Genomic DNA, 14,071 nt, shown 5'->3' with positions numbered 1-14,071 from the left:
ACGGCCAATTTCTGTAATTCCAATGAGATCTCCTGGCCGATGAAGGAAGTCAACATTGTCTTTAGTTACTTCTCTTCTTTGTACACATTCTTAGCCTTCTGCACTGCCTGCTCCTTGGTACCATGGATCTCTGTGACATATTTAAGTATGTTATATCTGTTTTAAATTAAGAAATAAACATATAGAGCTAAGATATATATTTTTTAAGGCTATATTTCATTAATTATCAGTGATGAGAGGAATGAGGCACTCATGGATCAGGTGGCTGGAAGGAAAATACCCTGGTTTGGAATTCATTGTCAAGACAACAGCTAGAACTGCTGTAGACACACCCAGGAACCAAGGTCTCATCTGCCTTCTCTTGTCAGTACAGGGTAACTGTCAGATCCAGCTTATCAAGAATCGTGTAAAGGTATTTCAGAAAAATAATATTCTTAGAGCGTAAATCCAGTATAGATGTACCTCTCATTCTGTTCCAAATTCAGATAATACATTTTATTATTATGAATTAAGTAAATGTATTGGAATTTTCTTTCAGCCATATAATCTCTATCTAAACTCATTCTATCTCTGCATAAAATCTTGTTTATTTAAATAATAGCTTAGTTGGAATTGGAATTATTTGTTTAAATTGCGACATTTTCTTCTTTTTTTTTTTTTACATATGTTAGGACTAATATTTCTGTTTATAATATTTTTAAACAAATATATTTTCAGGAAGATATTCTGGAAAGAAGGAAGGGAGGTCAATTAGTTTTCCCTCATTTGAGGGCAAGATTGACATCAAGATGGGGTAACTATGCTTGGATGAAAGGATCAGAGAAAGAATTCTGCTTGGATGATCACATTCTCCTCGCTCCTACCACTTTCAAAGGTCGTCCAATCAGCAATCTGAATATTCAGGTAAATTTTCCAGACATTAAATAAATTATAATGCATTCATTAAATGCAATATCCTATAACTGAATTCAGATGTTTTTTAAAAATATATTTTGTAAACCCACACATTTTAATATAAACCTACGTAATATAACATAATAGAGTCCTCCTCATTCTATCAAGACATCTTATTCTTATTTGATACCGATTGACCAGTTCCATAGAGGAGCTCTGTGAACCAAGAGAACTTTGCTTTCAAAGCCTTTATATTATCTTCTAGATTAATTTTACAGACCAAGCAACAAACTCCTAAATAAAGAATTATAGTAGGTCCTTAACTTAAGATTTCTTTATATTGTTCAGTATTTCAGAATTTAATAATTGAGAAAGCTCTTTTTTGCTTATTGGTCTCTCTTTGGTCCATGGTGGGGGGTCAAGTTTTTCATTTTGTGGGCCACCACTCAATGAAATAAGTCAACGCCCCCTCGGCCGTATTCAAATGGTGCTTCTAAAGTTCCCAGGTGGCAAAGATCTGCGCCTCAACCACCTGAGCCATGGACAGCCCCATACCTTTGACTCAGGCAAGAAAACAGATTCATGATGGACAAGCCATGGAATTTTCTAAATTATTCCATCTTTGTTGAATCATTTACCCAAAACTTTTTATAGAAATGGTAACTGATCCAAGCATTAAAAAAGTATTGAGCTTTAAGAAAAAAATGGTTTGAATACTCACTTTAACAACTTCACATTTAATCCTGATATTATAGGATCAGGAGTTTGATTGTTTTTGCAATAACATCCCAGCCAATATTCACACTCATCTAATCCTCCAGGTTGACTGAATTAATAAGTTAGTTGTTGAAGAAATTGGCAAAAAAGCAAATCCAGATAAGTATACCTTTAATGACAAAAATTCATAGTTAAAGGTATTATGTATAGTTAATATAGAGTAAAGAAACATTCTAAGTGATGCTAGAAGAACTTTTTTTATAACTTTACAATTGTAAGTCTATAAAATCTTGAAGTTGGGAAAATTGTGTATAGTCAAGGCAGTACAAAGCCATAAAATATTGACGGATTTCACTGATTTTCTATACAGCCAAAAGAAAAATTTCACTTTTAGGTACAGCTTTTTAAAGTATTTTTCAGTTTTAAAGTTATAAATGGGATGCCATAAATGGTCTAGCCATCATTGCACATCATTTCTGCCCCTTTTTGTGATAGAAACCAAATCGGTTTTTATTTTCCATTTATGAAGTGGGCTTCCACCCCCTACCTACGACCACTACCCCCAATACCTAAGATTGATTTAGTAATTAAATATAACTAATTAATTAATTGGTCCTGCATATTTTTGACTTATTTTATAAATGATAAGTTGTCCTTGCATAATTTATGAATTTGATAAAAATAATAAGGATAAAATTAATTTATTGATGGGTTTGATTAAGGTATTTGTGATTGATATATTTTAATTTGCTTCTATATGATTTCTTATATTTTAGGATATGACAAGTGATTTGATTGCTAAAATGCTGCCTGGAGAGATCCCACCATGGCAGATCTCAGTTATAACAGGCATCGACAAGTCTTACCTGCTAGTTCGGCTTCATCATCTATACATGAGTGAAGAGGGTCTTTCCCTGGCTGATATTCTCAGTATTAAACAAACTACTTGGGAATCATCTCCGGTACTTGATGGTGTTTTCAGACCGCCTGTAGTCATACCTAGGGTGAATCTCAATGATATTATAATTAATTTCTGCTTGTGTAAATATCTAATTTATTTTTGAATATTGATTAAGAATGAAATATCCAATACAAACAAACATAAATAAATATTATTTAGTTATGGCAAAGTGTTACAATATCAATAATATTTTCCAGGTTTATGCAGCTTTATCTGAAAGCACGTCAAACATGTGGAATGAAATCCTTGCTCAGTATGATCCAGCAGTAAAACCAGAAGTATTGAAACATCCAACGCTGAGATCCACATTTTATTTAGCACTTATTGTTATAATTTCGACAATTAAGTCATCTTTATCTTCTTCAACTGTCAGTCTCACTGAAACGTTCAAAACAGAGTTATATAAACGAAGTTTTACACTCTCACTTATTTCAAACAGTATTTACAATATCTTATCACTAAATACTGTCCTCGAAATGATCCTGATGTTTTTTAAATTACCTTTAGAAGCTATAAAACTTCCTATCAGAACAATGAATATTGTTTTTGACACACCAGTAAGTTAATATTAATATATATATATGTTATTTTAGTTTTTTAATTGTATAAAAAGTTAACAATGTATTCTAAAATAATTATTATCTTTATTAATATCAGTAATTTAATTAATTAAATCAAACCATTTTTTTTTCAAAGGCCCATTTTTCAATCTTATTTTCTTTTGTAAAATAATGGATTTCAGTTGTAAAATAGTAAATAAAAAGTGAGCTATATTAGGCTCTATCAGAAATGGGAATCCTTTTTTTTTTTAGAAACTCCAAGCTTGTTTACTGATCAACATGGCATTGAATAAAATGCAATGTACTGTCCACTTATGTGGAGATAGAGGTGAGGGTTCAAAACAGTTGAAGACCTGGAGCAGAGTGACTGTCTCATATTTAATCTATTTCCGGAGTGTGTGATCAGAAAATCAGGGAGTTCATCTTTTAACATATATCCTCTAGTAAAGACGTATTCCTTGCCCTAAAAAAAAACTGTAGAGGGTTCCAGTGAGAGAGAAATGAAATATAAGAGGACAGGCCTGATAGGCAGATAAGGCCTAGGGCACTACCCACTAGAAGTTAATGTTGAGGAATTCACTTTTGAAAGAGCGACTGAATTATTAAATATTGGCTCTTTTGCCAAACTCAGACATAATCCAACTACAAATCAGTGTCAGTTTGTTTAAAGAAAATAATTCCTATTTTATAATACAAATACAGCTAAACAATAAAACATTGTTTCGGTTTAGGAATTTCTCTCTACATAAAACTCTCATCAGACCAGTAGTGGCATATGTATTTGAAAGCATGTCCTTTACAAAATGCCAAGAATAAATGTATCTAAGATTTAAGAGGCAAATTCTTAGAAGAATCCTCTGAACAAATTACATTCTTAGAAATAATTTCGAGGGAAATTATTTTTCATTACAGTGATGTGAATAAAGTTTGATTTATTTAAGTTGGGAGAGTTTGCCAAGCTGAACATTTGACCAGAATGAAACCTGGAGAGATCCCTCAGAAGTTATTAGAAGAATAGATTTAGAAATCTAGAATAACAGGAAGAATGTGACTAAGATGACTCGATTGTGAGATGAAGATGAAGGAAAATCCTCTGTTTTAGAAATTGGAGAACAGTCACAAAAAGTTGAGGCAGGAGATCCTGAAGTACCCCAAGTTGTAGCACTGATCAATTAACAGGGCTAAATTTATGTAGAGCGTACTTTGGTTTTATTAAAAATAAAATACTAATATAAAAAATATACTATATATATATAGAGAGAGAGAGAAATACTATAAAAATAATAACATGACTTAGTGAACTCGAAGGTTCTATGATGAAACCATATCAGAGAACATTGGGGAAAATATTAATCTGATCAACTAGATTAGTCCTGACAGAACTTTAGGTTTCATTTCCATCAAACTTATAATGCAGCTTTCTTTATTGGTGTCTGAATCAAAACATAACTAAGCTATTTGATTTTAATTTGTGATTAACAGAAATATTAGTGATAATATCAATTTTTCCAATTCCTAGTAAGAGTTTCTATAATCAGTTGAGATGCTTCATATGATATCAACATAGGTTCTGAATGTTGTAATCTCAGCTTTTGCATTTACTATCATTATCATTGTGATTACTTTTATTAATGTACACAAAGTTTCTTCAATTAAAATTATTTCTTGTAGTTTAGAACTAATACAATTTTCGAGATATTATTGAAACTAAGTTTCAGTAGAAAACATGAGATAAATAAGTTTATAGAAATTGAGGAATAGTCAAAATAATATACTATGCAATAATGCAAATAAAATAATATACTAGGCAATGATGCAAAGTAAGGCTATGAATAAATTTCTCTATTATATAATAATAATGGAGACTGCCCTAAATACTTTAACAGTTGAAATATTGCTAGAAAGCTAAACTGTCCATCGTAAGTATTACTTTTGTTTTCCTCTTTGAATTTATACTAGGATTGTTTAATTAGATTCTAGAGCCACTGATTTGGTGAATTGTAGGCTCAATTCTCATTGGGTCAGTTATTTATTTTGTGGTATTTTCATAAAATGATTCTTGCACTCGCACTCTGGTTAAACAGAGCACAAACCTCTAAGTACTTATCAGGCACAGGAAAAAAGGACAATTAGACAACTTAATATATTTGTTTTGCAACCCTACAGTGAGATAATTATTGAATTGGATAAATGTTAATGATTTTCCATTTGCTGGAAAATGGCTGCTGATACTGGCTTTTAGTATTATATTAATTGATAATAGGGACATGTAAAAAATTATGTACAATTGTAAACAAAAAATTCGTTTAGTGTAAGTAAATTTTATTTCGACAGTTTATCCAGTACTCTTTCTTGAAATTTGTTTTGTCAAAAATATATATTAATTCTACATATTTGTATTGTGAGTGTCCCAGTCCTAATTTTGAGAAATGAATTAGAACTTACTTCATTCATTTTCTATTTCTACAGAAGCACCTTCTGAATTTGACCATCTCATTGTTCCCTGATGCCTCAAGCACAACGGATGTGAAGGAGGTAGTGAAAATAAACTAAAATCACTTTAATGATTTAAGGCAGTCTTCCGTTAAAGCTATTAATTATATTGATGTTGAATAATTTCAATAATCGAATAATCTAAGATATTTTTTATTGTGTCTTGTAGATTTATCTCTATTGGCTATACTTGGCACATTATGTTCTGCAAGAGTTAGTCTATCTCTTCAAAGTGTTTTACCAAGCTCCAAGAGTTTTATTTGAAGAATTATTTCTTCCAGAGACTCCAGCAAATGTTCATCAACTCCAAACTTTGTCTGTTTGTGGAAGGAAAGTAGTTAGTTGGTCTGAACCAATACCAAAGGATGTTATAAAACAGGTAAGTACTCCATTGTTAAATATTTATTCATTATTTAAAATTTTCATTAAAAAAATCTGTGTTAGATCAATATTAGCTTAATTTTCTCATCACTAAATTCAGTAGTTCATAAATCCGATAAATGTAATAAACATCAAAATATCATGTTTTATAGAAAAATAATAATTAATATAATGCTTAAAAATTATGGACTGATTAAATTATTCTCAAAAGTTAATAAAGGTATGAGGATTGAGTCTTAGTTTATTGCAAAATTTTCTCTGGGGATCTCGAGCCAAAAAAATTAATCCCACTGTTAAGCATTGAGGTGAGTAACTCATAGTTAGGGGTCATGCCACTGGAGTGGGTTCTCCTGAATCTACATTGAAATATAATTGATCGTACAAAATATATTGAAATAAAAAAATCTCCCTGACCCTACTAAATACTAATGAAAGTTTCACCATCAGTTTAATGAAGTAATATATTCAATTTAATCTAATAAAAATAATGTGTACGAATAATTTTGTCTCACATTGTTGTTTGTTTTGAATAATTTATTTATAATCCAATCATATATGGTTTATATTCATAAAAAAAATTTTTTGTTTTAAGTGTTGAAGAATTATTAAATAGTTTTACATATTGAAATCGCTTGCTGCAAATAATTACTATATTTTTATTTTATTTCGTCTAAAACAAGTGTACAAATGAATACTTTTGACTCAGTCTTCTTCCAGTAACCTTGCAAGAAGGAACAGTATTTTTTAATGCAATTTTATTCCTTTCACATTCTTACTAATTTTCTATTATTTAATACTTTTGAATTGTTTTTATGGAAGGAATGAATCTATAAAAAACAATTAAACAAACTTTATTTTCCACTCCAATAGTTTTTTCTCTAAAGTATTGTAGCTCCAGATCAGATCTTCTAATTGAAAATTGTGTCTGTGGATCAATTATTGATTCAGTGTCTCTAGCACATTTATAGTAAAAGACACAAAAATTGTAATAAGAATACTGGTTTTAATGTTAAACACTCCAGACTTAGATATCAATTATGATGTTCTAATAGTAAGTAATTATTTCTCGGGTACCTCTAAAAATTTTAGTTTGTTATTTATTTAATTCAGATCCTTTTTTTGGATTGTTTTTATTTATAGCAGTAACAGCATCATGATTTCAGATTGCCTATGCTTCTGGTTCAACGGAGAGTGAAATAATGCTAAGTGCACTTGCAGCTTCATTGAGGGGCTATTTTGAAGAAGCTGGATTCTCACTCCCAGACAGTGTCATGACAACTTGTCATTTTACAAAGAAGGGAGAAATTCCAGGTCCAGGGTCTGGTGGCTTTTTGTGCCTTCCTCTTCCCCTAAGAGCGTCCAACATAAATGAGAGGTTAGAATTATTAAAATTATTGAGTGTAATGAATAATTCCATAGCAGTTCTTTAAACTTACATATTTATTTCTCTTGAAAAAAAATAAAGAAAAGAAAAAAAAAGAACCTGGATAACATAATAAACATTTTATGTAAACCATTTATTTCCTAATGCCTGAGTCAGTATTATTGGTTTTTTTTAAATTTATGTTTCATCAAACATTGAAATATTAAAGTAGGAAGAATATTTATGTTTGTTTGTTTAAAAGGTTTTACCATCCTCATGTACTTCTTTAGAAAGGACAGGAAGAGGAGATTATCAATTATTTTAAATGAGGGGTTCAAACATAGTTTCATTTTCTAATTTGGGATGAAATTCAACATCCCAAAGCACCAAAAATTTTCACAGGTCCATCTGTTTTAATTTTTATAAATTATGAATTGGATGGTAAAAGAAGCAACAATGACCAGGTATCCTTGCAAATGGATTAAATGTGTGTATTTCAATTTCTTTCTTAGCCCCTCAAATTAATTTAGGGATATTTTATTAAAATAAACCTAGGCCTTTCACTAAATTTTATTGTGATTGATTTCTATTATTTAATAGATAAATTTTTATAATGTTATTTTTGGAAGCAAAATCAAAGTCATTCAAGTTTAATTAATAACTAATAATATAAATTGAGGCTTTGCCAATTCAAAGATTACCGGAATTAAGGCATTACAATAAAATTTTATAAGATATCAGTATTATCTAATATAAAATGAAAACCAAAAAGGTGAGCAACTGTCAGATGATGTTATTTTAATAAAATATTAAGAATTTTCAGTAATAAGGTGGCTTTCTCAGAAGTAGCGCACTCTAGTAAAAGTTGGAACTATATTAGTTCTAAATTTTACAAACAGATAGCGCTCAAGGTTTACCAGTGGACCACCACCTTTTGAGGAAAATTTTCTGTTTTATATTAGGATAACATCTTTCTACAGGAGCTTAACTTTACTGTTAGCATATTGTGCTGCTTTCTACAGTAGACTTTATGAACTAATAGTACACTTTTCTTTCCTAAGACAGATCCTACCCTTAGAAATCAATAAATTAAGATAGTAATAAATGAAGTGCTATGTAATAAGTAGAGACTAGATTTTTGTTCAGTTAAAATTTGTAAAACATGCATTTTAAAAACCCAGAATGTGCAAAATCATCTAGTAAAAACCCACAATGTGTATATAACACCAAAATCCTGCAATAATCAACTTGTTATGGTATAATTTATAATATTAATAATTGGAAAGCTACCAACCTTGTTTGAATGTAATTAAAAAAGCTAAATATTTTCTACATTGATGCAAACATGTACAAAAAACTAAACTGCTCTGATTAAAATGTTTTTGTCGATAACTGAAAAGCTATCTGGAAACTAATTATATTAAATGATTTTATATTCCTATAGGAAGGCTGGAATTCAATTTTTCAACTTCTTAAAATAACCTCAATTTTAAGTTAAGACAAATAGATACTGGTTTGATTTGTATTTAAAATAATGTATGTAGGTAATATAATATAATACAAAAAAATTGAAATTCACACTAGTTGCAACTGAGTTAGACAAAAAAATGAAAGAATGCTCGTGTTGGAGTGGGAAAAGTTAAAAGGAATAACACTGAACATTATTTACAACAAGCTTACTCAAAAGAGACTTTTTCATAGTTACCTGAAACTCCTGGTTAATACTATTCCAAGACCATTCGACACTTAAATTTACTTTTTTTTTAGGGGTAGAATTCGACTCTTAATATGTTGTTCAAGTCAATTTCTAACTATAAATGAAATAAGTAAAAAAATAATAATAAAATAAATAAATACAGGCAAACATACATACTTCTGTGTAAAATATCAGAAATTTTGTTTCAGCATTAAATTTTAAAATAAACTTAGTGTTATGTAAATGTGTTTTCCATTATTCGAATTTCTGTCGAGGTATGTTTAAATTTGAAGCTATGGAACAAAAAATGCCATTGCATGAAAATAAGGTCTCTACTTATTAGAATTGCTCATTTCTAATAAGGTTATTTCAAAATAACAAAATATTAAAAAAAAATACAAATATGAAAATTTTATAATCTGACCAGTTGGTAGAAAATGATGAAAGCTGACATTTTATTTTAAACCAATCAAATAATTTTTTAAAAATTTATTAGTTAATTTTTAAATAAATTAGTTTTTTTCCCATTCCAATTATGGTTTCTTTTTAATAAACCATTTTTTTTTAGCCTTGAAGAGATGAAAAAATCTCTATTTAGATCAAAGAAGTCGCAGACAGTGTTTTACTTAGCTAGCGAGAGAGGCCTGGACTCAAGCTTGCTCATTGGTCTGCTACCAACATTATTTGCAAAAGCTGCTCTCTATATGTTATCAAGGAGATATGCCGTGTCTGTATCATTGGTTGAAGGGACACCAGACTGCACGCTCCTCTGGGGACAGCATGTTGACGAGCTTATGTATTGGCGACCAGCTCAGGCCAATGTTTGTAAGTGAACCTAACATTATTAGAATCAACCTAGTATTAATAGTTTTTCATAGAAGATCTGAACTTTAGTTACTTCTAACTCTTCATTATTAGTTAATAGTTTGATTGGTTTAATTAATCTTAATGAAGATATGTATCATAGCTGATTTAAGGATTAAACCATTTAAGAAGGAATAAAAGCTTTCAAAATATCACTTATGGTAAATTAAAATATAACATGAAAAAATATTTGCTTTAGTTCTGAAAAATAAGATTATTAACATTTTTATTCTGTTTATTAACGTCTCTAAAGGCTTTATGATAGAAATATTGTAATAGAATTTGTAAGTCCTGACAAGTAGAAAACAGAAATAGAGAGATGTTTGAGTTTTTGCAGTGTACATTGCTTAAAATCTCTTATTTGTTGATCTGAGTCCAAAATTATTATTAATTTAACAAAAAATATATACAAAACAGTTACTGCATAATTTAAATTTTTTAAATTCAAGTTTAAGTTATAAAAGAATTATTAAATATTACTCAATAAAAATTTATAAGTAACAAAAAAAAAATTATGTGAGACTTCTGGGGCCCTCTATAGCCAAGGGAGTTAAGGCATTGCCTTAGTAGAATGATTAATTTTTTATTAACTCATTTTAAAAATAATTTTTTTAAAAATTATTATAATACTTGGTATTTTAAGGTTTGAAAGATACAAATCAAAGGAAGATCATTTGGTTTATTTAAGCCTTATTTTGTTGTTTAAATTAAGATATATTCGGAAGACTTTATTTACATTAGAATAGAGTTTTCTTTCATGTAAATTTTATTTTCTTCTCAAAAACTTCCATCATAATTCAAAAGGTAACACCCATGTTTTGACTGTGTTTAAACAATTTAAATAATCTCTTCTACAAAATTGAATCATGTTTAATTTTGACTACAGTTGAAAAAATATTTTTCAATGTTTGTTATTTTTAATAATGAATATCAATTTATTCTCAGGTCTGTCTATAACATTAATCTGCTACAGTGACTCAGTTACCCTTGGGGTAATGGCTGATGCTCAACTTTCCCCCCACCATTCAGATTTACCAGCTTATTTTCCAAAATATCTGCGCAACCTAGCATCTTCACATGGTATTCCATTTCCTGGTCCATCGCAGCCACAGTAATGAACAAATGATCACCATCTTGAAATAATATATATTATAATTTTTAATCCTTTTAACATTATTGAACTGTAATAATGTAATTCATGAGAAGATACAATGAATGACAGGACTGGTTAGAATGTTTTGTATTTATTGTTCAATCGTGTAACTAAAAAACTTTGATAAAACAAAAAAAAAAAAATTGATTTTCAATGGAAATTCAATGAGAATGTGTGATATATGTGTAAATATTTTACTGTAAGGAGGACTGTTATTTTATGTAAAGATAATTTATTTTTTTAACCAAGTTGGTAGTGGAAAATACCCTATTATATAATTTAATTGTATAGATTACTTTCCATTAAGTAAAATAAAGTATTTTTTTAATTTATAAAAAATGTATTTTATTTTGTCAAACCAACTTAAATGTTTTAATGATTGCTCTCTCTTTGAATGAACATGACTATTTAACTTCATAAAACTTTCATATTTATCATACTTCAGGTCAAATAGGGCACTTTATTAGATGGTTTTAATGCCAATTTCTCAACTTCTAAAGTAGTGCAATGCTACTTTATAGTAGTGTGCAATAAATATTGGATTGTAAAATAAGTTTGTAGCATTTTTTACTGGTGATTTCAATAAAAACTTCAGATTCTTGTAAATATTTTCAATCAATTATATATGACTCATTTTGAACTATTATATTTATGTTACAATCTTTCAGGTAATTTTTAATTCCGTCCTCCCAGAACTTCTCAGATACTTGTGCAATGAACTCCTCTATGTGCGTTTTGCAGTCATCAAGCGAATTAAAGTGTTTTCCGTTAAAGAGAGTTTTGAGGGGCCCAAAATAAGTGAAAATTTGTTGGGGCAAGGTCTAATGAATAGTGCGGGTGGGAGATCACTTCCCAGCCAAACTCCAATAATTTCTCTCGATTCTGCAAAGACACGTGAGGACAGGCGTTATCGTGATGGAAAACTATGCCTTTGCGATTAGCCAATGCTGGACACTTTTGCTCAACCACTGTCTTTAATTGTTTCAACTGGGCACAGTATACTGCAGAATTAATTATCTGGTTGGGCGTGGGGAGCTCAAAATATAGGACACCTTTCCAATCCCATGAAATGCACAGCATAACCTTTTTAGATGCAATTCTGCTTTTGGGATCGTTAATGGCAGGTCACTTCGTTTTTCCCAGAACTTTTTCCTCACAATATTACTGTACTGGACCCACTTTTAATCCCTAGTTATCAACCTATTTAAAAATGGATCATTAACAACATTGCATTTCGGGAGGGAATCACTAATGGACAAGCGGTCCAATAAATTCTTTTCTGTCAAATTGTGAGGAACCCATACATCACTTTGAGAAACATATCCTCCAGCCCCCAAGTGATTTGAAATACTTGCATGAGATATGTTAAGTGTTTCTGCGATATCCCATGTGGTAGAGTGAAGGTTGTCTTGTTTGTGACCAATGCATCAACAGTTGAAGGACGACCCGAGCACTTTGCATCTTCCAAGTCAAAATTTCCGGTTCGTAACCGAGCGAACCAATTATGGACAGTGCTTTCTCGTAAGGCATCATCGCCATACACACTGCAAATTTTGTTAACTGTCTGTACAGTGGATTTTCCTTTTTGAAAATAAAAAATCATTAAATGACGAAAATTAATTTTTTTCTCTTCCATTTTGAGTGAGCAAAATACCACTTAAAGATAAGGAATCTCGGTTGAAATTTATGCATAAATACACCTTAACTAATCCTTTTTTAGAATATGTTAACATTATTGACCAAGTAAACATGATTTTATAAACACACAGAGGATTAAATTGAGATATTGAAAAACGCTACGAACTTATTTTACAACCCAATACCTGATAGTTTTTAATAATTCATAATTCAATATTTTTTCTAACAATCTTCTAATTTTTTGTAAAAATTATAGAAATTTTAACACCTGATAAATATTCTTATACTAAGATACACTCTTATTTTAAAACAAAAAAACAAAGTATTAAAAACTTAGTTAATAAAATATATTGAAATATAAAATATGTATAAATTGAACATGTTTCAATCATAAAACATTATAAGTATAAAAAATGTGTTTTAAAATTGAATTGGATCATCTAACTTTGTGTGGTGATCCTTATTTCAAATTCTACCAAGCACTCACTTTAAATTTTGATTTAAGTAATGGACATTAGTAGCAATAATAATCAAATTAAGCTTATATAACCATTTATACTTCTAATTTAACATAATTTTCTTCTAAAATTGTATTCATGTAATTTAAATATTTGAGACATACATTGGATAAAAGAAAATTGATAAACATTATAAAATAGTAAAAAACTATATTACCTATCACATTAAATTGATATAATGATTTGTACTTAGATTCTTCAATACTTCTGGGAAAAAATGATAATATAAGAAAATAATACAATGGAAATCAATGAGCATTATAACCAATATGCTGGCCCAGAATAAAAATAATAATAGTTTGGAATGATAATTAATGTAACAATATGAATCATCACAAACATTTTGGGATTTATCATTTATTTTTCAATTTCTTATAAACTTCTACATTGAATTCTGGATTCTTCCTTTTGATTTCTTCAATTGCTTTCTCTGCTTCCAAATTAACTTCAACTTTGTGAAGGTTATTATTGTTAGTCCATAACGGGCACCTAAAAAAGATCCCATTAAAAGACTTGAACTGAAGAATATATTGATAATAATTTTATATAATTAATGGATTGGACCAATCATAAGTCACAACTTTTTTTAGCTTTATAGTATTTTATTAGTGATGTTTCAGTCCATTATCAAATCTAAAGCAATATTAATATTTATAAAGTAATACTAACATAAACAATTATGAGTAATATAAAATTTATGATAACAATTAAAAACTAAATTAAGAATAAAAGAGCAACAATAGGAATTATTTTTGAATAGTAAGTGATAGCAATAGGAACTACACAAAGGCATATATATGTTAAAAACTATACATTATATATATATATATATA

General features: G+C 29.3%; 2 protein-coding genes across 3 annotated transcripts in view; one reads left to right on the top strand and one right to left on the bottom strand.

Moving 5' to 3' along the window:
* On the top strand, nucleotides 1–11,260 carry LOC106678814 (uncharacterized; the record flags this gene model as incomplete). 2 transcript variants are annotated; one of them, XM_067049254.1, is given in 10 exon segments in its annotated part: nucleotides 1–145; nucleotides 231–412; nucleotides 718–903; nucleotides 2,388–2,615; nucleotides 2,770–3,129; nucleotides 5,602–5,667; nucleotides 5,795–6,004; nucleotides 7,170–7,381; nucleotides 9,634–9,890; nucleotides 10,875–11,260. In XM_067049254.1, coding segments are annotated over 10 exon segments (2,016 nt in total), but the record flags the coding sequence as incomplete, so codon positions are not given.
* A 441-nt stretch (nucleotides 11,261–11,701) lies between these two features.
* The window catches only part of LOC106678796 (E3 ubiquitin-protein ligase RNF216), a gene marked incomplete at its 5' end in the record, with an annotated part of 16,533 nt that continues 14,163 nt past the window's right edge, over nucleotides 11,702–14,071 (bottom strand). The window contains 1 exon segment of the mRNA XM_067049263.1: nucleotides 11,702–13,727. Coding sequence (XP_066905364.1) covers nucleotides 13,592–13,727 — 136 coding nt within the window.

Source organism: Halyomorpha halys, unplaced genomic scaffold (assembly GCF_000696795.3).
Source record: "Halyomorpha halys isolate HHAL.00 unplaced genomic scaffold, Hhal_1.1 Scaffold161.1, whole genome shotgun sequence".
Taxonomy (NCBI): Eukaryota; Metazoa; Arthropoda; class Insecta; order Hemiptera; family Pentatomidae; genus Halyomorpha; species Halyomorpha halys.
The sequence above is the reverse complement of the archived record's forward strand: the minus strand, read 5'-3'. Positions and strand labels throughout refer to the sequence as shown.